The sequence below is a fragment of the Balaenoptera borealis genome, assembly GCF_965194805.1.
Source record: "Balaenoptera borealis genome assembly, chromosome: 12".
NCBI lineage: Eukaryota > Metazoa > Chordata > Mammalia > Artiodactyla > Balaenopteridae > Balaenoptera > Balaenoptera borealis.
The window spans coordinates 25,418,683-25,445,303 of NC_138869.1; the positions used below are offsets into that span (position 1 = coordinate 25,418,683).

The 26,621-nt window shown below is 36.4% G+C and overlaps 2 protein-coding genes and 1 long non-coding RNA gene across 6 annotated transcripts in view; 2 read left to right on the forward strand and 1 right to left on the reverse strand.

Annotated features, from left to right (window-relative positions):
• Positions 1–15,522, forward strand: part of TMF1 (TATA element modulatory factor 1) — a 29,987-nt gene extending 14,465 nt beyond the window's left edge. For 2 of the 3 annotated variants that reach the window (XM_082346164.1, XM_082346165.1), the window contains 10 exons: positions 178–334; positions 3,702–3,794; positions 4,508–4,664; positions 8,325–8,517; positions 9,362–9,431; positions 9,666–9,758; positions 10,623–10,724; positions 11,009–11,161; positions 12,302–12,427; positions 13,126–15,522. In XM_082346164.1, coding sequence (XP_082202290.1) covers positions 178–334; positions 3,702–3,794; positions 4,508–4,664; positions 8,325–8,517; positions 9,362–9,431; positions 9,666–9,758; positions 10,623–10,724; positions 11,009–11,161; positions 12,302–12,427; positions 13,126–13,269 — 1,288 coding nt within the window. In that variant the 3' untranslated portion in view covers positions 13,270–15,522. Of the gene's footprint in view, positions 1–177; positions 335–3,701; positions 3,795–4,507; positions 4,665–8,324; positions 8,518–9,361; positions 9,432–9,665; positions 9,759–10,622; positions 10,725–11,008; positions 11,162–11,544; positions 11,841–12,301; positions 12,428–13,125 lie in introns of those variants that run through there. The other variant, XM_082346166.1, reaches the window with a different exon arrangement.
• On the reverse strand, positions 13,436–21,438 carry LOC309607569. Its single transcript, XR_014232454.1, has 2 exons — positions 21,322–21,438; positions 13,436–20,307 (listed from the first exon to the last, which is right to left on the reverse strand). It is a non-coding gene; the product is annotated as an uncharacterized lncRNA (long non-coding RNA).
• EOGT (EGF domain specific O-linked N-acetylglucosamine transferase) overlaps positions 20,302–26,621 on the forward strand; it is a 32,665-nt gene continuing 26,345 nt past the window's right edge. Inside the window, exons 1-4 of one of the 2 annotated variants that reach the window (XM_082346200.1) lie at positions 20,302–20,780; positions 22,430–22,485; positions 24,368–24,591; positions 25,994–26,094. In XM_082346200.1, coding sequence (XP_082202326.1) covers positions 24,382–24,591; positions 25,994–26,094 — 311 coding nt within the window. In that variant the 5' untranslated portion in view covers positions 20,302–20,780; positions 22,430–22,485; positions 24,368–24,381. Of the gene's footprint in view, positions 20,781–21,271; positions 21,411–22,429; positions 22,486–24,367; positions 24,592–25,993; positions 26,095–26,621 lie in introns of those variants that run through there. The other variant, XM_082346201.1, reaches the window with a different exon arrangement.

Here is a 26,621-nt window from a genome sequence, read left to right on the forward strand (position 1 = left end):
ACTTGTGACTGGTTAAAGCAAGTTCAACAGAGTCCTCACTGTAGTCACTGTTTATTATGTGGTGAACTCTTCCTCATTCTGTAGATCTCATGGAAATCTACATGGAAACTTCATTAATTTGGTCATGTAATTAACTATATTATTTTAACTTAAAAATTATCTATTTAATTTTTTAAGAGAACTTACTGATCTCCACAAAGCCAATGCTGCAAAGGATAGCGAAGCCCAGGAAGCTGCTCTAAGTCGTGAAATGAGAGCTAAAGAAGAACTTTCTGCAGCACTGGAGAAGGCCCAAGAAGAAGCCCGTCAGCAGCAAGAAACATTAGTGATTCAAGTAAGCATTAGATGAAAAATTAGTCTTTAAAATCTTTGTTTGTGCTTCTTCAAAATAAAGAATCTGTTAATTTGAATCAAACCTTATGTAGTGGCACATGTGTTACATTTTCTTTATAATCCTGTTGGGCTTATAAATCCTGTTGGGCTCATTTTCTAAGAGTACTGGATTGTGCCAAGCTTAATCAATTGTGTGTTTTTTAAACTGTTGTTAAAGTGATGCTTACATTATACCAGTATTGCTTATTTTTGGGGGGCGAATTTCAGACTTATTTGAGAACACTATGAAATCTAGGGATGTTCTTACCAGGGAAATGCATGAATGCAGATAAATGCTAAACATTGCATATAATTTCAGGAGAATCTGTTTAACTCCTGAGTCCATTCATAGCATCTGTGGGAGTCCATGGACCTCAAATGAAGGAAGAAAACCAACATTTGTCAGGCTTTGTCTTATAAAATCATCATTTGATAGATATTTGGGTTATTTACACTTTTAAATTTTATTTATTTTTACTGAGGTGTAGACTGATGTACAATATTATATACATTTCAGGTGTACAATGTAGTAATTCACAATTTTTAAAGGTTATACTCCATTTTTAGTTATTATCAAATATTGGCTATATTCCCTGTGTTGTACAATATATCCTTGTAGCTTATTTATTTTATACATAGCAGTTTGTACCTCTTAGTCCCCTACTTCTAATTTTCTCCTCCCCACTTCTCTCTTCCCTCTGATAACCACTAGTTTGTTCTCTAAATCTGAGTGTTTCTTTTTTGTTATATTTACTAGTTTGTTATATTTTTTAGATTCCACATATAAATGATATTATACAGTATTTGTTGTTCTCTGACTTATGTTACTAATCATCCATGTTGTTGCACAAGGCAAAATTTGAGTCTTTTTTTTATGGCTGAGTAATATTCCACTCTATATATACCATATACTATGTATGTATACACACACACCATATATATATATATATATATATATATGTATGTATGTATATATCTCCATTCATCTGTTGATGGACACTTAGGTTGCTTCCATATCTTGGCTATTGTAAATAATGCTGCTATGAACATTGGGGTGCCTGTATCTTTTCAAATTAGAGTTTTCATTTCCTTTGGATATATACCCAGAAGTCTTTACACATTTTGGTTATTATGAATAATGCTGCTATAAACATTAATTTACACATTTTTGTGTGAACACATATTTTAAATTCTCTTAGATACATACCCTCGGGTCGTATGGTAATCCTATGTTTAACTTTTTCAGGAACTCAAACTTTTCCACAGCTGCTGAACCATTTTATGTTTCCACCAACCATATATGAGGGTTTCAGTTTCTCTACATTCTTGCCAGTATTTGTCATTGTCTTTTTTTTTTTTTTTCCATTATAGCCCTTTTAGGGGTGTAAAATGGTATCTGACTCTGGTATTGATTTACATTCCCTTAATGATTAATGATGTTGAGCATCTTTATATGTGCTTATTGACCATTTATGTATCTCCTTTGGAGAAATTTATTCAAATGTTTAAATTCTTTGCCCATTTTTTTATTATCTTTTTATTGTTCATTTGTAAGAGTTCTTTATATATTCTGCCTACTAGACCCTTATCAAATGTAGGATTTGCAAATATTTTCTCCCATTCTATAGGTTGTCTTTCACTTTCTTCATAGTGTCCTTTGATACACAAAAGTTCAATAAATTTTGTTGAAGTCCAGCTTACCTACTTTTTCTTTTGTTGCTTGTGCTTTGGGCATCACATTTAAGAGACTGTTGCCTAATTCAACATCATGCAGGTTTTCACCTGTTTCTTTCTACAGTTTTTATAATCTTAGTTCTCACATTTAGGTCTTTTACATGTGAATATCAAATTGTTCCAGCACTACTTGTTGAAAAGACTATTCTTCCCTCATTGACCTCAATGCACTTTTGATTTAATTTCACAGGGATATGTAAAACATTTACATGATTCCAAAGTGTGAAAGCTGTATAACAAAATATATTAAGATAACATTTGCTTCCAACTTAGCCCCTCCCTATTCCCTTTCTTTGCCTGTAAATAACCATTTTATTAGTGTTTCTATTTGTAAATGCAAGAAAACATACATATCTACATTTACTTATATACCCCCCTCATATATATACACACCTACACTTACACACACATTTGTTTGTATCTCTCTCATCCTTCCTACATAACATATAGTTTACTATTCATACTGTTTTACAGCTTGCTTTACTTACCTAATAAAACATCCTGGTGATCATTCCATGGTAGAGCATAGAGCTTTTTAAAAAATTCCTTTTTATAGTTTTATAGTATATCATTGTGTGAATATACCATTCAGTCAGTTCCTATTAATGGATATTTGGGTTGTTTCCGATATTTTGCTGTTGTAAATTACACCATGGTCCATACACCCCTTGTGCTTCTGCCACTCGCTCACTGGGATAGATAAAATATTAATATTTTAAATTAAAAATACTCGAACGTAATAACGAAAAATTGGGGGAATGGGAGATAGAGAGTATATGGGGTTACCATTCAAAAAATCATCACCTTTTACAAGTCCTGCCAGTTTTGTGTATTAACTTCTTGTCCTTATCTCCATGTACATACTTTTTATAATTGATATATATATATATTATTTTATAGTTTTTTCATTTAAGATTAAGTTGTACATTTCTGCATGTTTTTTATGTTCATTTTAATTTTTATTGGGTATATTCATGTTGTATCCACATTTGCAAAAATAAATTACTGCTAATAGATATTAACAATATTTCTTGTTTTGTTTGTTTTTGTTAGTCTAGCTAACAGTGTAGAGAACATCTTTGTATGTTTACAGATCTGCTTCCATAGAGTAAATTCTCAGGACTAGGACGATCAGATGAAAGAATGTAAGAAGTTTGACGATTATGTTGCCATAACGCTTTCCAAAAAGGCTGTAGCAGTTTACAACCTGTGCAGCTGTGTATGAATATAGCAGCTAGTTTTTATAGCTCATATAGCTCCTATCACATTCTGCCTTACACTGCAAACGTTTATGGATGCATTGTCTTTCCTCCTATATTGTATGGCAGTGGCTGGGCCTTGTACATATTTATATGCTTTGTGTGTGTGTGTGTGTGTGCCTTATTGAGCTTTCCTAAGTACATATTGAATACATATGGTTCGGGGATTGCCTGAAGAATGGGGTGTGTGGTAATCATACGTAAAAGCTCATTGGATAGTAAAGAGTATTATACATGAACAGTAAGCCAACACAATACAAAGTTTGTAGTTAGCAGGAAGTTATAGATAATATTGTGATGTTGGTTGTGATAGTGTTGTTGGTTCTCCTAATACAGGTGGGGGACCTTAGGCTGGCACTGCAACGTGCAGAGCAAGCAGCTGCCAGAAAAGAGGATTATTTACGTCATGAGATCAGTGAACTCCAGCAGGTACTGTCAGAGTTTCCCTAAACACAAATCTGAGATGCGTTTTTCAAGAAATAAAAAATGACTCAGTGGGGTGATGTTCTTAGAGTTGAGAAGATTACTCCCATACTTATCATTTGCTGTATTTTTGTGGCTTATGTGAATAAAATCAGAGTGGGCACCTTAAAAATGTAAAAGAAAAGCCCTAATTTTGTTTTCTAGAAAATAATTTTATCATGATAGATATGTAGTATATTCAGTATTGTTTTTTCATTTGTAATGGCCGATTTATTAATTATTATCAGTCTCTGATTACTGTGGGGCAGATAAGCAATGCCTAGTTTTTATGCTACTACTCTGTTAATTTCAGTCAATGAACATGTACAGGAAAAGGGGAAGAAAATGCCCCTCAGCTTGATCTTTCTGATTTTATAAATACTTAGAAATATTTGGATGAGGAGGCAACTACTGGGAGGTTTGGATGATACTCTTTATTATCTTAAGGTATTCAAAGGCTGTCTTTATCTTAGAAATGCTCTGTAAAGAAGCATTTATTTACTCTGTTGTGCAACTTAACTGTAACTTAAGGATTGAATAGTTAGAAAATAATTTAATAAAAAATCATTTTATCTTGGAGAAATACTTTTTCCCAGAAATCTCTCATAAAGTTTCTTTGCTAGCATTTTTAATGTTTTTATTGCTGTCAGTAGTAATGACTTAAGAATGTCATGATTCAGAGACTCCAGGAAGCAGAGAATCGAAACCAAGAACTGAGTCAAAGTGTTTCATCAACAACAAGACCATTGCTTCGACAGATAGAAAATTTGCAAGCAACTCTAGGGTCCCAGACGTCATCATGGGAGACGTTAGAGAAGAATCTTTCTGATAGACTTGGTAACTGCTTTAGTTCTTAAGCTCAATGTAGAAGCCCTTCTATCTCGTTTTAGAGTTAGGATAATGGTATGAAATTGAAATTCACTTGATCTCATGGTTTCATTTTGTGTCTAACTTGTAGATTTTTACCTCTTCTCCTCTTTTACATTTATTTTCTAATACCTTAATTGACTCTTTCAAAACATTCCTTACACGATGTGTCTGGTACTGTCTAAAATACTTCCATGTCATTCTTACATTCATTTTTACAAACTATTGTGCTCAACTGTTTTCTTGTCCATTGCTAAGTCTGACCTCGTTCTAGCTTGTCTACAGTAGTGTAGGAAGTAGAGATCGGATATGATTCTAGTCAGTGGTAGAATTCCAAGAGCAGAGATAGGTCTAAGTTAGATTAAGGTCAAATTCTAGTAGACAGATGCTGTGGAGTCTTAAGATTCCATATTTTGCTTCTTTACAGAAACACTCTAGGTTGCCCTTCTGTGCTGTTAATAAAAAGAAAATTATTCTTCTAAGATACTTATTCAAGCACAGAATATGTACATATTAGATATCCCAGAAGCTAGCAAATGGAGAAAAATTCCTGTGTCCATTCTATGCCTAAAATTAACTGTAATTTGAGAGACATCGTGGTGTAGTGATAAAAGCAGATGTGAATGGGTGTCAGGAGACTTGGACTCAGGGTTTTTATGTTTTGTTTTGAATCACCCAGTCAGACAGTCTGGAGCAAGACACTTACCTTCTCTGGACTACACCCTGAAAATCATGAGGGGTGAACTAGATTAGTGGCTTTCAAACAGTATTCAGTAGATCCCTTGTATGTCTTAGGGCTGGCTGTCATGGTGAGAGGGAAGCTTGATAAGTAAGCTGCTGGGCTCCCTCCAGGCTGCTTTAATGAAAGTAGTGCCTCCTTTATCTTTTTTTTTTTTTTTTGCCCCTTGTAGCTCCATGTAAGATTTTGTCTGGAAATAGATTTATCTGCTCAAAAAGAAGAATCACTGAACAGATGAACCTTCATATATTGTTTAATTTCTAGGTATTAATTTTAGGTCTATCATTTATCTTGGACCACTTTTTGAGACCCATTTGTTATGAAATATGAGATATCTGAAAATGACACCTTCTGAAACAAATATTTATTTAGCAATAAAATGAAAGCAAGAAGCCATTATTTTTGTGGCTTTTAAATGGAACCTACACAGCCTCAGGGATATGTGGTATTGTGCTGGAATGTAGGCAAAGCCACAGGACAAACGTACTGTATAATGCTATAAACAAGAGCATAGATACAGTATAGAACAGAATTTATAATGTAAAATAGATATATTATTAGGTCTACTTTGGTGGTGAAAAAATATGAAAATTCTTGCCTGTGTTAAATCTCAGAATTTTATCCACTAGTCCTTTTTTTTTAATTGTAATTGTCAATTGAGCCAACTGTAGATTCATATGCAGTTATAAGAAATGATACAGAATGGTCCCTTGCATGCTTTCCCCAATATCCATATGTTAACACTTTGCAAAATTATAGTAGAATATCACAATCAAGGTATTGACTTTGAAACAACCTTCTGATTTTATTCTGATTTCCCCAGTTTTACTGGTACTCATTTGTGTGTATGTATGTATATGTGTCTATGTGTGTATTAAGTTTTATCCAAGTTTACCACTTGTGTAGGTTCATGTATCCATCACTACAGTCAAGGTATTGAATAGTTCTAACACCACAAAGATCCCTCATTTTGCCCTTTAAAATCATACTTAGCACCCTCATGGCCCTCCCTCCCTGTCTCAAATCCCTGGCAACCACTAATCCTCCACTTCTAAAATTTTGGAATTTCAAAATGTTATGTAAATGCGGAACTTCCCTGGCAGTCCAGTGGTTAAGACTCGGTGCTTCCATTGCAGGGGACACAGGTTCGATCCCTGGTTGGGGAGCTAAGATCCCACATGCCTCATGGCACTGCCAAAAAAAAAAAATTTATGTAAATAGAATTGTATAACATGTGACATTTTGGGGATTGGCTTTTTTTGCTCAGTGTAATTTCCTGGAGATTCATACAAGTTCTTGTGTGTATCAATGATTTAGTCTTTATTGCTGAGTGTTTTTCTTTTTTTAAAAAAATATTTATTTATTTATTTTGGCTGCACCGGGTCTTAGTTCGGCATGAGGGCTTCTTAGTTGCAGCACGTGGACTTCTTAGTTGTGGCATGCGGACACTTAGTTGCGGCATGCATGCGGGATCTAGTTCCATGCGGGATCTAGTTCCCTGACCAGGGATCGAACCTGTGCCCCCTGCATTGGGAGCACGGAGTCTTACCCACTGGACCACCAGAGAAGTCCGTGCTGAGTGTTTTTCCATGTATGTAGCACATCTTGTTTAAACGTACCTGACGAAGGATGTGTGGGCTGGATCTAGACTTTGTATGGATAAAGCTGCTGTGAACATTCATGTACAGGTTTTAGTGTGAACTTAATTTTTCATTTCTCTGGATAAATGCCCAAGTGTGCATTTGCTGGGTTGTATGGGTAGTTGCATGTTTAGTTTTTTAAGAAAATGCCAAATTGTTTTCCAAAGTGGCTGTATCTATGAGAATAATCCAGTTTCTCTACATCCTTACCATCATTTTCTTTCAGTGTTGTCCCTATTTTTTTCTTTTAGTCATTCAGACAGGTGTGTAGTGATGCCTTATTATGATTTTAATTTGCATGTTCCTCATGAAAGATGGTGAATGTCAGTTTATGTGCTTATTTTCCATTTGTACATCCTCTTCGGTGAAATGTTTATGTCTTTTTGCCCATTTTCTAATTGGATTGTTTGTATTTTCACTGGTGAGTTTTGAGACTTCTTTATGTATTCTAGATGCTAGTCTTAGATAACATGATTTGCATTTATTTCCTCCAAGTCTGTAGCTTGTGTTTTCATCTTTTTCACATAGAACAAAAGTTTAAAATTTTGAAGAAGTCCAGTTTATCACTTTTTCTCGTTATGGCTCACGCTCTTTGTGTCAAACCTAAGTACTCTTTGCCTATCCCTAGATCCTGAAGATATCTTCTGTTTTTTTTGAAAAGTTTTATAGTTTTTTTTTTTTTCAGTTAAAGTATAGTTGACTTAAAATATTATATTAGTTTCAGGTGTACAACAGTAATTTGACATTTTTATAGATTATACTTCATATAAAGTTATGATAAAATATTGACTATATTCCCTGTGCTGTACATTACATCCTTGTAACTTACCTATTTTATACCTGGTAGTTTGTACCTGTTAATCCCCTTCACCCGTTTTACCCCTCTTTACATTTAAGTGTATGATCCATTTGAGTTAATTTTCATATACTGTGTGAAGGTTAGTTTGAGGTTCTTTTTTTTTTTTTTTTTTCCTTTGACTATCCAATTGACCCAGCACTGTTTGTTGATTCACTACTCTGTTGATACATGACTCCACTTTCAAATTAAAATATTTTGGTGAAAAAAATGATAAAGCACATATAAATTAAGATTTTTTTTGTCTCTGTAGGCAGACCTGCCTTAGTCAATGAGTACTTACAGTTTTAAGTGTGGTTATTTGCATCATTAAAAGTTTGAAGTCAGAATCTACTTGGTATCTTGGCCTCTTGAATGTATGTTTATGTGATTTTTCTTTTTTACCCTACAATCAGGTGAATCCCAGACCTTGTTGGCAGCAGCAGTTGAGAGAGAACGTGCGGCCACAGAAGAACTTCTTGCCAACAAAATTCAAATGTCTTCCATGGAGTCACAGAATTCTCTCTTAAGACAAGAAAACAGTAGATTTCAGGCCCAGCTAGAATCAGAGAAAAATAGGCTAAGAAAACTAGAGGATGAAAATAATAGGTGAGCATGTTTCTTGAGTGTTATTCTTGGTAGTTTCATGACATTTTAAAGCACTTTAAAAAAATATGTTGTTGGTTTTTAGCTTCATTGCACTGAGAACTGAAAATACATATTTTTAGTGTTTAAAGTCAGAGTCATTAGTAATAGGATATTATACCGAGATAGGACCAGGATTCATTGAACCTTGCATAGGCTCTTGAAATTGGGTGGCATGTTCTGAATGTATTTGCATTTTCCAGAGAAAGGATTCATTGCTTTAATCACATATTTTAAAGGAGTCTTTTACCACAAAATACTTTGAAGACCACTCACTGGAGTTAATTTTATATTACAGGGGTTTAAGCATTGTTCCAGTCTTTCTAAATAAATGTCTGGGCTCTCTGGAAACCACAAGCTATAAAATCCATCTATGTGAAGTTATATTAAGGCTGTGATTAGGGGTTTTATCCTCTGAGTTCTTCCTTGGAATTTTACTTTTAAAAAAAGTAGTCAAGTAAAAATGATTCATGAAGTAAAATATATGAACTTTTGCAGACATTTTCATAGACCTCCCTAATAAGCCTTTGTAGGATCTGAACATATTGTAGAATGGTGGTATTCAAAATTCTCTTTAGAAAAAAAGTCTCTTTTTAAATGAAATCTTAATCCAGGGAACCAATAAATAAGATACACGAAGTAGTAGTTCAGTTTTTGAATAAAACCCAAGTCATCTGGAAAATACAGTTGGAAAATAAAGCTGATAATAGAAATGACTACTAAGTATGTAACTGGAGTTAATAAAGTAGTGAGTTTTTAATAGTCTGTACTATCATCTTTTTTGTTTTAATTCCCTTTGGCTTAATAGGTACCAGGTTGAATTAGAAAACATAAAAGGTGAATATGTGAGAACACTTGAAGAGACAAGGAAAGAAAAGGTATTTCGATTGGTGTTCGCTCACCTCTTAGGGCTTCCATTAGAGAATGGTTGGGGATGGTAGCGAACTAATGAGATGACAAGATAAAATGGGTGATGTTTCTGCTTTTGGAACTTGATCTTTAGTAGTAAAACAAATAGGAGTGTATACCTTATGTTCCTAAACTTTGAGATTGACTTATGATGATGACTTAGTATCACAGAAATTATCTAACTGTATCTCTCTCTCCATTAGACACTGTTGAATAGTCAGTTAGAAATGGAGAGAATGAAAGTTGAACAGGAAAGGAAGAAAGCAATTTTCACTCAAGAAGCAATAAAAGAAAAGGTATTAAATTTTGTTTTCTTTTTGATGTAACCAGTTAGTAGCAGTTGTGATTAATCATTAATTGTTTTGTAATTTTAGCTACACTTTATAAATACCATTTCTTATGTCTAAAATCAATAGAGTGATGAATTCTAGTAGTATAATCAGTGTTCTGCTCAGAGTGGATCCAAAGTAGTTTGAGTTTATGCAAAGACATCTGTGATTTCTAGGATTTGAATGACAGAACCTCTTGCCCCTTTTAAAATGAATTTTTGTAGTCTCTCACTGACACTGATGCACCTTATTTGGCCCATAGGCACCTTGGGAGTGAAACTGGTTTGTTCACTTTCTTTCTGGTTAATGGAGGTAATTTTTCTAAAGTGAGTTTCCTATATTTAAAGGATTGGCATATACTCGGTAGTAAGCATAATACATTAAAACTACCTGTATGTGCATTGATTGAAATTACCTTTTGAATTTATTTGGTTTAAAAAAATACAATAAAAATAAAATGAATAAGCCAGAAACTTTATGGTTTGTAAATCTCATTGGTAATCTTATTCTAAAGAATAGGTTTAATTGATGGTATGTTATATAATATGAAGCAATTAGTTCATATAATTGTTCCATTAAAAACATTCTCATTCCATTAAAAATAAACCAAATTATGTTGTTATAATATAAATGAGATGATTTGACCAAGTTTGTCTACGCTTTTAAATTACTAAATATTGTGCCTTTGATAAGACTTAAGATATCTGTAACATTTTACGAGGAAATTAGAATGAATCTTTGTTGTCATTGATCCTAGTAAACTTTCTTGCTTTTTTATTTATCATTTTACTCTTTAATCTGAACTGAATTTTTTTTTCTTTACACCTTAAGGAACGGAAGCCATTTTCTGTTTCTAGCACTCCCACAATGTCACGCTCAAGTTCGATAAGTGGAGTTGATATGGCAGGGCTACAAACATCTTCTATGTCTCAGGTGATGTTTTATTTCTTACACGTGTCTAGTTCTTAGACTGAATAATGATAAAGAGAATGTGCAGATAGCAGTTCGACTCTCACCGTGATCTTGCTATTCTATAGGCAATCTATCTGCGTATTTGTAAGGGAGTGCTAATTGCACTGAGGAAATAGAGATGGTTTTCTGCCTTTGAGAAAGTCATAGACATTTTAAAGTAAGAATTGACCAAACCATTTTGTTTGACACTTATGCACAGTCTGTAGTAACTGAATAACTATATATGCTTTCTTTAATTAACACAGGATGAGCTTCATGATCACTCATTTGGACCAATGTCTGTATCAGCAAATGGAAGCAATCTTTATGATGCTGTAAGGATGGGAGCAGGATCAAGCATTATTGAAAATCTACAGTCTCAGTTAAAGCTAAGGGAAGGAGAAATTACTCATTTACAGGTATTATAAAAATTAAATGTGCTGTAGAAGTAAATGAAATTTTGAGGCCCAATGAGTAGCACCCTTCATTTCCACTTTCATTCTGAACAAATTGAGAAAATGAAATAGTGACACGTGAAGCCCCAAGTAAATCATATATATTAACGATAAAGGCTGGTTGGAGAAATTAGCCAAGGATGAAAGTTCAATGGGCCTTCTGAGTGCCAGAATTTGGGAGACTGTCACAGGAAATGCTTGGCTGGAGTAGGCCACCCCATGTGCAGCAGCCTGCCACGATAAGACTTAGAGGCATCTAGGAGCAGAGAGCTCCTTGCAGGCAGCTTTTTCCAAACACGAAAAAAGGGAAGTTGCTGAGCTGAGCATAGCCATTTTATTCTTCCCAGATTCTCCGCTTAGGTAAGTTGCTCCAGCTCCCCCTATGAGGAGAGAGTAAAGGTGATGAGAGAGATTAGAACTATAACATCCTAGACATGAAAGGAAACATGGTGAGTGGAGCATCCTCCCATCTTATCTTGCTTTTCAGAAACTTAATGCGGTGACAAATGTTAAAACGTTTTACCTGTTTTCATTGTTAAACTTGATGCACTCGAAAGTGGAACTTTCCTCTTCTATTTTTATTATATGATTTTAGTTGAAAATATTACTGTATTAAAGAAGATGTCCTTGAATTGGAAGAAAATAGATCAGAATAATCTTATTACCTGTTATGTTTGTGTAGCCCACTGTTACGCTTAAGGGCACAAACGAACTTCTTTGGTAGTTGATGTTAGATTCTACCAACGTGACCTACATGGTTGGCGCTACATTAATTGTTTTTATTTCTCTGGGTTTTTGTAGTAATTTAGCGTAACTGAAATATATGCTATTTCCTTAGAGAAAAATGTAGAGTTGCATGTTTCAAACAGATGATTAAATTTTCTTCAGTTCTTTATCTCTCATAGTAAACCCTATAAATGGTATACCTTTGAGGAAAGTTGAAACTGTTTTTGCGCCTCTATTTCCTTATACCAGAAGCTAGCTTATGGTTATATGTTCACATATCTGTTTCTTAAAAAATAGCACATTAAATATGTTTATATTAGTGGGATTATTAAACAAGATATATTTTGATTTAAATCACTTCCTGGTAATGTTTCTCAGCTAGAAATTGGCAATCTAGAAAAAACACGCTCCATAATGGCTGAAGAGCTAGTTAAATTAACAAATGAAAATGATGAACTTGAAGAGAAAGTGAAGGAGATACCCAAACTTCGAACTCAGCTAAGAGTAAGTATTCTTCACTCTTATTTTTAGTTTACATAAAACACGTATGTATATGTTAGTGTTTTCTTTGATAATTAAAGAGTATTAATCTTTGAGTGAAGAACTTTAAAAATGAATCTTATCTTGCTTGTCACATCACACATTCAGAGTAATGTTCACAATCATGTTTAGTCTCAGCACAGGAAAATAACTAGATTTCATTTGGCCAAGGCTCATTAATAATCCTGAACTTTTGCATGATCTGAGTAGTATTTTATTGATTGATGTTATATGTATCCTCACAATTAGCCTATTTGGTATTGGAAGTTGCTCTTAAGCCATATATGAGAATAGATTTTCTTCTGACTTTTCTTGTGGGGTAAATGCCAGGTAATACTTAAACCACAGTGAACCATAGAGACTGAAATTTCATCAAACATGCTGAAATTACTGGGAGAAAAGACAGATTAAGCTATATATGGGGAGAATTGTAGATTTAGTGAAAAGATATGTTAAGATTAATAGCCATCTGGCTTATTTTGTTTTTTTTATTCTTTTGTTCCAACAGACTGAGGTGTGAGTTTAATTTTTATGAGAGATGACTATATACTTTTATTTAGATTGTAATGTCTTTACTGGTGGCTCATTTATGATAATATAAATATAATATTAAAGATTTTCTGTACAGTTATTTAAAAATTGTAAACAAATATATTTTATAGGATTTGGATCAAAGATACAACACTATTCTGCAGATGTATGGAGAAAAAGCAGAAGAGGCAGAAGAACTTCGATTAGATCTTGAAGATGTAAAAAATATGTATAAGACTCAAATAGATGAACTTTTAAGACAGAGGCTCAGTTAACTTCTGAAAATTACATTCCCATCAAAGTGAATGTGAACATTTAATATCTAAGTTCAGATATCCAATAAATTCTTTTATAGAATTAGAAAGTGGAATTTAGCATTCAAAAATTGAAAAAAATTGTTTTATAGTATATAGTAATATTTCCAGTTAAATTATTTTGTGCAGTATTTGGACTTTATTTTTAAAACTATTCTTTAAAGATTTATTTTTTACAGTCTTTTTTTTTTTTTTTGCCTTGAATAGCACAGAGATTTATTACTTTATCCTCATGTCAGTATGGTTAGGGAAGGAGAATGGTGTTATATATTGTAGATATATAACTAATTGTATCTATAATTTATATGTTTTTGTATATATTGAGAACATTTAAAGAGTGATAGTAACACATTGACACTTTGAAATCTTTCACACTTAAATCTTCAGTGCGTCTAATTACTATTCATGAAAATGGACATTGTGTTCAAGTAAAAAAAATTATTAAACCTGCAGTTATTAGATCTTGAACTAATTTTTTTTCTTTTGGGAAAAAAAAAACTCTCTGAAGTTTAAAGGGTAAATAATTTAAACTTTAGAAGTTCTGTGGTCTCAAATTTTATTTCACTCAGATTTCACGATTAAGTCTGTACAAATTTTGGTACCTATTTGGAGAAAGCTATAGCTATTCAAAGTTATCTAGGCATAATTGAATAGTGGAAAAATCTACTTACAGTCATTTTGTGATGGTATCATTAACATTTTAGTAGTTTTGAAGACGTATTGTTTTACTACCCTATAAAATGAATCAAAAGTAATTAAATTACTAATATAATTTTCTTTTTAAAAATTAATTGTTCACATTTTGTAAAGCCTTATTTTTGGCACATTAAAAGTATATGATTGATATTCATAATAATATTCATAACAAAATAGAGAAATTATAGGAGTTAAATTTGGCATTTTGCAATTTTCTGTGGTTTATCATTTAATTTTTTTCTTGAAACTTTAAACTGAAAAATAGTGTGGAATAGCTGAAAAAATAACTATGCCTTCCTCTCAGCTGTGTTTTAGACTTGTGAAATATTTTGATACATTTTATTATTGAAAGTCATTTAGCTGCCTTTACTTGAAAGTAAGAACACTCACTTAACTTTTAGTTACATTTTAAACGCTAGAACTTTAGCTACAGGTAAGCCATGTTGAAGATTTTAGAATGCCTTTCAGGGCAATTCAAGTGACCTCATTTTTGTTCTTTTTGCATTCAAGACAGTATTTCTGTCAGTGAATCTCTGATTTGTAGCATTAATAAATATTCTTTCCATGTGAGCCAAATTCATAAAATTAATTTTCTATATTTTAGTGGTAAAAAGCAGTATAATAGCTTTCTGTCAGCTTTTTTTTTTTTTCCCCAGGGGCTGACAGAGAATGACAAGACTGATAGCAATAAGAAATGTACAGAATTAGAAAATATAGGAAACTTAAGTTGCAAATTCTGTCAAGTGTTTGAAACTAGAAGTTTAGGAATTATGAAATTGTTCTTTTAATATATCCATTAGTGAGGAAAAAAAAAACAAAAACCCTTCAGTTGTGGAGAAAAGATTGAAATAAAATTCCTTTACCTTTCAATTTTATAATATTATACATTCTCTTTTCTTAATCCATATTAACATTAATAAAGTCAACTCAACTTAAAATTTTAAAGTGTTCTCAGTTTATTTAATTTAAGATAAACAGCTATTTAATATTTAAGTCTTCGGCTGTATATTACCATATATTGTTCTTTATCCACAAATTAATAGCTGATGTTCATACAGATCTTATTTTATTATACACTTAGATTTCTCAATACATTTGTAAGTTGAGAAGGTGTACTGAATTGCTTTCTTGAAAAACTCCACTAAGTGGCAGAATACCTATTGAATATTGGTTGCTGTATTTTGCTGTTTGTCATTAAAACTTATCTGTCCATATTCTAGAAAATATTTATATTTTAATAAAGAAAATAGATCGCAGTCAGATGTTTCCATTCTTGAAAGAAAATAGGTAATATAAATGATAACAATGTCAAGAATATAAACAAAGAATAGAGGAGTGTGAACATTGTTGTTTCATATATAGACAACTAAGCACAGACTATGGGCATCCTTCTAACTCTTGGGAAGCTGAATTGGGAGTACCATTTCTTTCTTTTTCTTTACCTGTTTATTGAGAACTTCCAGTTGTACAATGTTTAACATATGGGGATGTATCAAATGTATCTATACTTTGATTTAAGATATTCTAAATATGGATAATTTCTAACCTAGGAAAACATGTAGTTTATAAGTAAGTGAAAAGAAAAGTTCAGGAAAATTTTTTTCTTGTAATCCTTCATTTGGCATTTGATTTATTAATTGAAAGTTTTTTTTAAATGCTTATTAAAAGTATGTGATTTATAATATATAGAAAATAGCCACAAGAAAAAATAGAAAATTACTATAAATATTTTATCTTGTTCTACCACTTTTTGTCTAGTATGTGTACATGTATGTTCTAATGTATCATAATTTTTCATTTTCATTTAAAAATCTAATGTCCCCAATTCTATTCAGTTTTAAACTATTACAACTTTAACTTCATATTTTGTAAAGGGCTAAAAGTATGATTTAAACTACAGATGGATATAATATTTTAATCCTAAATGAAAGATAATGTAAATAATAAGCATGGATCTGATTTGAATAAAGATTTTAAAATAGTAATAATGTATTTCATTTTTAACATAATTTAGAGTGGTCAGTACCAATGAGTGAAGATAGTTTTCTTTTATGAAGATAGATATAACTTCGGAATTCTTATTTTAAGAAAATAAGGATAAGCCCAAATTTTTATGAGTTATATTACTAAGTGTTTTATTAGAATTAAATATAGTTTTTCTAATGAAGACATGTTTTTGGAAAATATAATTCTAAGAATTTACTTCTTGTAACTAACTGGTGTAATTACTGTAACGATGATTTGTGTCTTTTTAGAGTCTTAAACAGTATCAAGATATTCTTCTAAAAGTCATAAAACATTTCTATATTCAAATAATAACAGATAAAATAAGTTATCCTCTATTCATAAGTTATCTTGAGTTCATATTGCTTGTACTGTTGAACTCTGCAACTTTGATCCTTTAAAGTACTTTTAAGCTATTGCTTTTACACATACCCATTTAACTTTTAGCAAATCACGACCCTTTAACAAGATGAGTAAAAATTAAATGTATCTTTCTTAATACTTAAATACTTTTTTTTTATAAAAAAACAAACAAAACCTCACAATGCTTCAGTAATCCACAATTGTGATACAGAGGATTTACTCTTAGTGCTGTCCAGAATTTATTCCCCATGTTGACCTACTGCCAACTAAGGTAAATTTCATTTTCAGTCCTCAAATAATACTAAGCAAGGGCTAATGGGAGGTTTTTCTTGTTTGCTTAACATTAAACTCTCTTCTTTGACAGGCAGTGATGGGCAGAGCATGGTGGATAGAGGTGTTCCTTTCAGTTTTAGACAATGCCATGCCCATTTGTCTCTTTTGAAATGACAATCTTAATTTTTACAAATAACATATTATTTAAAAAAAAATCTGTGGTCATAGGTGATGATAGGAAACACAGTGCTTACTTTGCTATTGTTAAGGAATTCACTTATATGAGATCATAATCACTCATCCACTGTTCTGAAATCTAGAAAGCTCTGAAAACCAAATGTTTCTTTAATAAGCTTGTGGTCAAATCTGCTTTGGTAGTAAAGCCTGACCTTCACTGACATGAGGCTATTACAGGCTTTATCTCACTTAGTGTGAGTATTCATGCATTTTGCTGCATTTTGTGTGAGAGTATGGGGTGCTGATCCAGGGCACAGTGAGGGTGTTAGGTAGTAAGATGGTGTGCATACCCTATTCTGTTAGAAAAAAATCAGGAACACATACGGTACCAAGGATTTTGGAAATGGGATTGTATACCTGCACTTTATCTTCAAATAAGCTTTTTAAAGTGGATACCATTATCATCTCCATTTTTAAAATGAAGAAAGGTTAAGTAATTGCTCAAGGTCATCTGGCAAATAAGTGGCAAAGTTGAGACTCTAATTTGTGCAGTTTGGCTCCAGAGTCCATGCTCTGAACCATTAACTAAACAATGCTGTTTCTCTTACTGCTCTTTTGTAAAACCATAAGCATATAGATCAACTGTAGCATAAGATCAAATTTAGTCAAAATTTGCTTGCTTAACATTTTAATACCTTTGATTTATGGTTTAAGCAGTTGGATATATCAGAGAACCAATAAGCTATATTCTGCCGATAGTTCCGCATTTTGCTAACACTGTGAGCTATCCAAAATGCCAATATGTGAGTGGCAAACTTACAACCCATTTAGCAAACTTGTAGTGCAATTGAAAAATTATGATTATTCAAAATTTCAAAGTTACATAAAAGAGACAGCAGATAACGAATGCCATATACTTACTAACGTTTACTCTTTAACAGCATTCAATTTATGGCCCATTTTGTTTCATTTATACTTCATGTGTGCTTCCTCTCGACCCATACTGACTATTTTGAAGCAAATTTCAGACATAGGACTTATTATATTTAAGTCTGCAATGTTTCTGTAAAAAGTAACTTTACCTCATCAACTGTTTGGTTACTTGCATCATAATTCATATAGGAAAGACAGGATAAATCTGCTTCATTCTTTTCCTTTATTTACCAGTTCTCACAATTAAATTTGGTTCCTTTCTGTCATCTGAGATGAACAGCGAGGTTTTTGGCTTGTGTATTTGATCGATTAGTTGGATCTTTTTTAATTTAATATTTAAATATGTTTGTGCTTCAATCCATTATAGTTACCCTATTGATGCTTTAAATTATTGTATCTTTGACTAGAGGGAACCTTCTCAAATTGGTTCCTGAGTCCTTTTGGTATGACCCTCATAGCCTTTGATTGCTTCCTTGCTTCCTCCTGTAAAATCTTTCAGGTTCTTCTAGTACATTTCCTGCCCCATATCTAAGACCATTTTTCTATGGATACCCCAGATTAATCCATTTTTCTATGGAGCCCATGTTCATTAAATGGGAAAGGGTGTACCGAGATCAGAGTCTGGGCACAAGGGGTGCTGCTTGCTACAAGGTTGGTTGTTTCTAGACCTTTTCAACGGATGATGAAGGGCAGATTTGGGTTTTTTTTTTTTTTTCTTAATTTATTTATTTTTGGCTGCGTTGGGTCTTCGTTGCTGCGTGTGGGCTTTCTCTAGTTGCGGTGAGTGGGGGCTACACTTCGTTGCGGTGCGCGGGCTTCTCACTGCGGTGGCTTCTCTTGTTGTGGAGCACGGGCTCTAGGCTCGCGGGCTCAGTAGCTGTGGCTCGTGGGCTCTAGAGCGCAGGCTCAGTAGTTGTGGTGCACGGGCTTAGTTGCTCTGTGCCATGTGGGATCTTCCCGGACCAGGGCTCGAACTCGTGTCCTCTGCATTGGCAGGCGGATTCTTAACCACTGCGCCACCAGGGAAGTCCCTAGTTTTGTTTTATAATGTAAAATATTTACATGATTCTAAAGTCACAAGTATATAATGTATATTCAGAGAACTTATCTTCTTTGTTCCCTATACCTATATTCCCTCCTTCCCCCATAGGTAATCATTTTAATGTTGTTATTCTATTTGTAAATAACAATTTATATACATAAATATATACATATATATTCCCTTTCCTCAATAAATGATAGCATATTGCACATTCTTTTTCTACTGTGCTTTTTCCACTCAATAATATATCCTGCAGTGTATAGTGATATTTCTCAATCCTTTTTTACGCCTGCATAGCTCTACATTGTGTGAATATACCATAGTTTATTCATCAGTCTCCTGTTAATAGATGTTTGAGTTTATTGTTTAAAACTAAATTTTAACATTGATATTTTGGGAGGGAAATTCTATGTTAAGAATGGCTGTTACAGTACGATAGAACACAACCTCATGTTCTTAAAGCCCCATCACATTTTGTCTCCCCTGAGCCAGAATGACCACAACTTAATATTTAGCCATTTAAAATAGCACCATGTACACCTCACAACAGTTGGATTGGTTTGTCTGCTCTTGCAATGAGACTAACATATTTTTAGAAGCCTTTCTCATAAATTGTTCTCATGCGTTCTTTAAAAAAATCTATGTATCTACCTCTATATCTTTATCGCATATCACTCAGGGGCAAACCAGCTTGTTTATTCATTTTGAATCAACTAAGAGGAAAGCTATATTTCCTGTACATGACAAAATAGATTGGTGGCAAGTAAGCTGAGAAAGCACTTTTTAAAGTTACTGTGCTTATTGGTAAGCGGTGGCAAAGTATGAAATAATAGAACAGTACTTCCTTTAGAGGCAGAGTCTTTTACATGAAGAGTAAACGAGTTAATACTGTAAAGTGCTTTAGAATAATCCTTGGCACATGTCAAGTACCATGTGTTTTTGCATTGCTATTATTTGAAAGAAAAAATCCAGAAAATGTTACTCATTTAGCAGGTTACTAATGGAATTTGTTCTCATAACGGTATCTGAAAAAATTATTTGAAGATTATGTAAGCCTTTGAAAACAAACTGTTGTATTTTCTTATGATCATAGTACTTAATACCGGTGATTTTATGTGTCTGAGCGTGTTTATTTTGATGATACCAACTTTGATCAGTTCAAGTTGAATCAATAATGCTCACCTTAACTGTGCTCTGTACTACGCAGCATACCGTGAGAACCGAGGGTGCCAAGAGTAGAAGTATGGGAGATGGGCGTTCAAATAATTATGATAAAATAATTACGCAATTGCAATTTAAATAATTATAAAATAATAAAGCGATAAAAATCAAACTCCACAAAGCGGCATTTAATCTTGGTGAGTTTTCGGGTAGTTACGAAGAGAGGCAAGAGTATTACTACATATTGTTCAAGGACTCCAAAGAGTCCTCCATCCTCTGGTTGGCCACCGGAAAGTGCCGCCAACTACGGGCAGGCCCCACGTATGAAAGTGAGAGCGGCAACTTCGGCTCTAATTAAGAAAACAGTAAAACTCCGCCTCAGTGCAACGCAATGAGAAGGAAGAAGGGAAGGAGAGTCAGGCTTTCTACCCAACCCGTCCCAGGGTCCTTTAAGCGCCTTATCCCTTCCTCCCAAGGAGGACAGTCCAGTCTGGCTCTCTGGCCCTGGCGGGAGAACGCAGGGAACCGCAGACGGTGCCCCTCGAGCCGGTCCCCGCGGACCTGCCATCGGGCCCCGCGCTCCCAGCCCCCGCCCGGCCCGCGTGGCCCGGCTTCTGCCCCGGCGGCCCCCGGCGCGGCGGGGGTCCGCCTCCCCACGCAGGCCGGCCTAGGTGTCCCGGCGGCTCCCGGGCGCCCCCTGGCCCGGCTCCGGCGCCCGAGGTTTCCGGTGAGCTGCAGTCGCCGGTTATGACGACTCCCTCCTCCGGAGCAGCCGCCGCCGCCGCCGCCGCTTCCTCCGCAGCCCCGGCTCTCCCGGCTCCAGGTGGGACTCGCCCCGGGGTCCGCGGAGCCTTCACCCGCCCCCCTCTGTGCCGCGGCAGGCTGAGCGGCTCTCGGGGCTGGGCGCGCGGTGGGCGCTTCTGCCCGCTCCCGGCGCGGCTTCCCGGAGGGCTGGCGCCTCTCCACGGGTCCGCCTGCGCCTTCCCATCGCCCGCGGGCCGAAGAGGCGGACGTGGGGAAGCCGATCCTGACCCTCCCGACCCCGAGCGCTCGGCCTCTTCATGGCGCCTGCAGCGGCGAACGGGACCCCGGGGGCCCTCCGGGCGCGGGGAAGAACGCCGGCTCCCCGGCCGGCGCCCCCTTGACCGGGTTTCCCAGGCCGGGGCGGAGCCGCTCTCCAGGCCCCTCCCAGGCGCGCCAGGGACCGGGGGTGGGGAGTGCGGTGTTGGGTGTTGGGCGGCCCCCGGGGATCTCTGCGCCCCAAACCTCAGCGCAGCATCGTGGCCGCGGAAGGGCGCTCGCCGCTGACCCCGCCGCCCTGGTTCCACTGACGTTCTAGCAGACAGACAGCTGGTGGACCTCACCTGGGCATCTCAGCCAGCCAGGCCCTTTCTAACCTCCTGCCGTGGAAAACTTCTAGCACTTGTCGGGGCGAGCAGTTTTAGGAGTCCTTGTGGGTCTCAGATGCGTTTAACTTTTCACCTGTCCACTGCCTTCTTTAAACGTTCCCAAGCTCTGTCACAGAGCTTCACCCCCTCTCACCCGCTGTGTTCGCTGTCAGCCTCGGGCTTTCATGTCTCATCACCTTTCAGGCTTTTGCCTTTTTCCTTTCCCCGTCTTAGGCCTGTGGAAACAGCTGGTTTTTTTTCCTTGCTGAAGGAAAAAGTAGCTCAGCTGCCAAAGCTTCTATCTGCTGGGGAAGTGCGCCCTCCCATCCCTCAGGGGCTCTTGCAAGAGGACTCAACACCAGAAGGGCTCTGCCAGGCCCCGAGGTTGTGCTTTCAAGCACCAGCAGCCACTCCTAGTTTATGCAAGCGGGTGCATGCTCTCTGCAAAAGCCAGGTTTCTGATCTGAGTCTTTAGATTTTTCCCTTGACCTAAGCGTTACTCCTTCATGGATCAGTGGATTTAGTTATGGCTAGAGCTCAGTCGAGGATAATGGATTTGGATAACCAAAGGTCAAGACTTGGTCATAGCAGTGACCTGTTTCCTGGAGGGGTGAGCAAAGGATTGGCCATTCTGCCTGTTGAATCTGAAAGCTCAGGTTGTAGTAGAGCCTAGGGAGCAGTTTGATTCGGTGAGTCGGATTACTTTGGTGAGAACCAGGCAGATTGTTTTCTCCTAGGAATGTTTTATCTGCTGAGTGTCCTGCTGGCCTGTACCAGTTGGTGTCTGTATAAAGTGGGTCATCTCCTTCCTGCTCACTGTTAGAATCTGTTCTGTTAAGTGGCTGTGTTGAGGGTTATGACCTGCAACCTTGCTTTTAGCAGTATGTGTTTGTTAAGGCAAGGAAAGGGCACCTGAGCCAGGCCTTCTGCTTAAGGCGTGTCTCACTAAATGCCAGTCCCTCTGCTTACAGGTTATCTTGTTAAATTATCTTCTCTCTTAATATTTCCTTTAATTCAAAATATCATCTGGATGTGAAAGTCTATTTTAACATCCTTTTAAGGTAATCCGTTTCATTTCTGACAGATTTTAGATATCTGAAACATCACAACAGCTTCTTGGTGGTTCTGAGGATTAAAGAGGTAAATATTTTCATTATAATTAGAGTCACTGTTGCTATTAATATGTATTTTTAAATTTTGTGAAATTGCTATCAACTCATGGTTGGATAAAAGTCCCAACTAAAAATATTAATTCAGGTGACCTTTATAACAAATGACAATATACTCCTTAGGATTACCTAAAAGAGCCACTATATTTCCCACTCCAGAGGGGAAAGGGATTTCTTCTTGGTGTGCCAACTGTTTAGTTATGATTACTTGGCCTTGGGACTTGAGGCCTGATTGAACATAGCAGTCTATTACTAAAGGCTCCATCTTCATCGCCCATAGTCAGTGAAGACTGATTTTGAACGCTGCGTTTTCCAGTGTGCTCCAGTGACAGCAGACCCTGCTGGGAGCTGCTCATGTGTACCAGGGCTCTATCATCTGGTGGGAAGACCACTTTAAAAAAAATAGAGCAAAGAAACCACTAAAGTGAACCCCAAATGGCATGATTATTATCTGTGAAATATAAGTGAAATCTGGTCTAAGAGATTTAATCCTTCTAGGGTGAGTTAGAAATGCAGTAAGGTCCGTGACCATCATCTCTTTTCACAATACTAAGGCGGGACAGGGAGAGTTTAAGGGCACAGCCCTGAGGCAGACTAAGAAAACTCACTCCTGGAGTTTTCTTAGTTTTAGCCTCAGTTGTTAATATCGTAGATGTTATTTTTTTAAAAATATTTATTTATTTATTTATTTGGCTGTGCTGGGTCTTAGTTGCAACATGTGGGATCTAGTTCCGTGACCAGGGATCAAACCTGGGCCCCCTGCATTGGCAGCACAGAGTCTTAGCCACTGGACCACCAGGGAAGTCCCCATAGATGCTATTATACCCTGTAGAATGTAAGCTTCACGAGGGCTTAGGAATTTAGTTTTCAACTGTACGTTCCTTGCTGCATCCTGGTACTTAGAAAAGTAGCGTATTCTCACATACTGCAGTGATTGTTAGTTTTTATTCAGCAGGTACACACTTGCTCGGAACCATTGTACTTCCTTTCTTCTCTCTTCCTGGCATGTTTTCCCTGCTCCTCATCTGTCAGGTCTCAGCTCAAACGTTACTTAGCAACCCCGCCCCATCCCATGTAGCTTTAAACATTTATTTAATAAACACTTAACGTAGCTTTTAACGTGCCAGGTACGTCTAGACACGTTACCAATATTTAACTCACAACAGCCCTATGGGGAAGTGTTATTCTGATTTCCATTTTACAGATGGAAAAGCTGAGACACAGAAAGATTAAATAACTTGCTCAAGGTCAAACAGCTTAGGCTGCAGCCACACTCAAACCTCAGTGGACTAGCTTCAAAGTCTATATGCTTAACCAGCATACTGTGTTGTGTATCACGTTACCTTACTTACTCAGACAGGGTCCTATCAAGGTCCTCCTCCCACCTTTGTAAATAAAGTTTTATTAGAACACAGCCCCCCTTTCCTCTAGCATAGCTATGGTTGCTTTCCTGATAAAGGCCCTGTTGAGGAGTTATCTCAAACACTGCCTGGCCTGCAAAGCCAAAAATGTTTACTACCTGGCCCTTTCCAGAAAAAGTTTGCCAGCCCTCGGTTTATTTGATTCACAGCCTTTGTCATCATCTGAAGTTATTTATTTGATTGTTTATTTTATGTCTACTGCACTAGCTTGTAAGCTTCATGAGAGCAGGGGTCCTTCCTGCTTTGTTCACCTCTGCATACCTAGCTCCTAACACAGTGCCTGGCATGTAACAAGTGCACAATCAATATTTGTAGAGTAAAGGAACATTATTCAGTGAAATAGCGAAGTTCACTGTAATTGTGCTTAGCCCTTGACCCCTTTGGCTTTGAAAGGGTATGTCTTAATGAGGATGTTGTCAATTTGACCTTTAGGTTTGGAGGTTGCTATGTTCATGCTGCTTGTCTTTGGAGCATTGCTTCGTGAAGTTCCCCTGAGTGGCCAAGACGAGGTTCCTCCCCAGGCTGATGGCATTCTGGGCGCCCCTCTGTTCAACTATGCCAGCCTCCGCCTGCCAGAAGAGCATATTCCCTTCTTTTTGCACAATAATAGGCATATTGCCACGGTCTGTAAGAAAGACTCGCATTGTCCTTATAAGGTAAATACTATTCTCTCCCTGTTTATTTTTAAAAGGAAGCAATTTAGGCTGGTTCACTAGTTCCTCATTATAACTTGAACCTGAAGGTAGACTTCAGTCTCTTGTAACTGTGGGTCAATCAGTGTTTGTATTTCATCTGATGCTTCTTAATGACTCAACTTTGCTAAGAATTATGTCCCACTCACAAGGGTGAGATTTCAAATCTAAATCACTAGTAAAATAAATAGGCAGCCTATGCTATTTGTATACTCTGTAAATGAAGTGAATTAGATCTGATGCAGAAAAGAATATCTAGTTACAAGTAACTGGAGAATTTCACCCCTCTCTTTTCTTAATCTGCACTTCAGAGGATCTCTCAGCACTTCATTTTTTGGTAATAACACCTCCACCTCTGTCTCCAAATAATTAAGACTATTACTGCGGCCTTCCTTCTGTTTTAGAGTTGTTGGAAAGGTTTCAGATTGGAGCCCATTCAGACATCTCACGAGGCCTCAGAGATCAAAGCAGGGCATTGTGAGCCATTTCCTTTCCCATGGTGCTGGCACGGGAAGCATGCGGAGGGGCAGGGCTGGGAATCAGATCAGGACTGCTCCTGGGGCCTCGCAGAACAGCATCCTAAGCTCCCTGGCCGGCAGCAGCTGCTGTATCCCCCAAGGGCTGCAGAGCTGTGACATCTTCCGGGATCTCTGCTGATCTCAATTGATGAGTAAAGGTGCTGATCCGTTCGGTTTAGTTGTGATTCTTCTGGTGATAGAAATTCCAATTTTTGTGACTCTCTAGGGACTGATTTTAGGATCCGTTTACTCACTGATTTCATTAAGCTACTTCAAGAAACCAGAAATTCAGGGGAGGAGGTTAGGTGAGGGATGGAGTGGGAGGTTGGAGTCAGCAGATGTAAGCTTTTATATATAGAATGGGTACATAAGATCCTACTGTAGAGCACAGAAAACTATATTCAATATCCTATGGTAAATCATAATGGAAAAGAATAAATAAAAAAAAGGATGTGGGTATATATATATATATGTATAATTGAATCACTTTGCTGTATGGCAGTAATTAACACATTGTAAATCAACGATATTTCAATAAAAAATAAATTAATTAATTAAGTTAAAAAAATGGCAATTCAAATGATCTGTGGTAGTCTAGCTAAAACCCAGATTTTTGGTGGGAGGACAGACCTGGTGGGGGAAGGGTTGGTGATTAAGGATAATTGTTGTTAAGAAACTTGAGACTGCTTTTTTTAGAATTTACTTATTTCTATTACATGAATAAGTATTATAAAACATTGAAGGTGAAAGTTCTATAAAGATTTGTTTTCCTCATGGAAAAACTCTGAGTCCTCTCTAAATGTCAGAAGAAGGTAGACAAGTCTAAACATATACCTCTTATGTTCCAGAAACACTTAGAAAATTTAAAGTACTGCTGGGGTTATGAGAAATCCTGCAGACCAGAGTTCAGGTTTAGTTACCCTGTTTGCACCTACGTGGATATGGGATGGTAAGTTTCTGGATGGAATACCTCTTCCCCTGTACTTTTTCTCCTTTCTCTGCAGTGTATGCTGAGGCTCCAATTTCCAGCTAGACTCTTTTGGTATTAGATAGTAATTCCTTTAGATATTAATTTGCTTACACAGTCATGAGTTCAACTTGACTGTCTCCCACTGGGACAGGAATATCTCTCATTTCCTCTGCCAGAGGGAGAAAACAGTATGGATCACAGAAAATATTTTCCCCCAGCGTATGCTAAGAAGATAAATGGATGGTTTCTCTTGGTTCTGGAGAAGAGAGTTAAGTATAATCAGTGTTTCCAACACACGCAGGGTTAACGGGGTAAAGAAAATACAGTAATTAACAGTTCATTATCTTCAGTTCCGGATGATCCTAACTTCATACCTTTCCATTTTGTATTTTTATTATAAGGGAGTAAGTCTATAAATAACTTATTTTGGTTACTTCCTGTAGTGAGGGATAGATTTTTAAATTATGATAGTTTACTTAAAAAAAAATAATGACTGACTTCTAGCA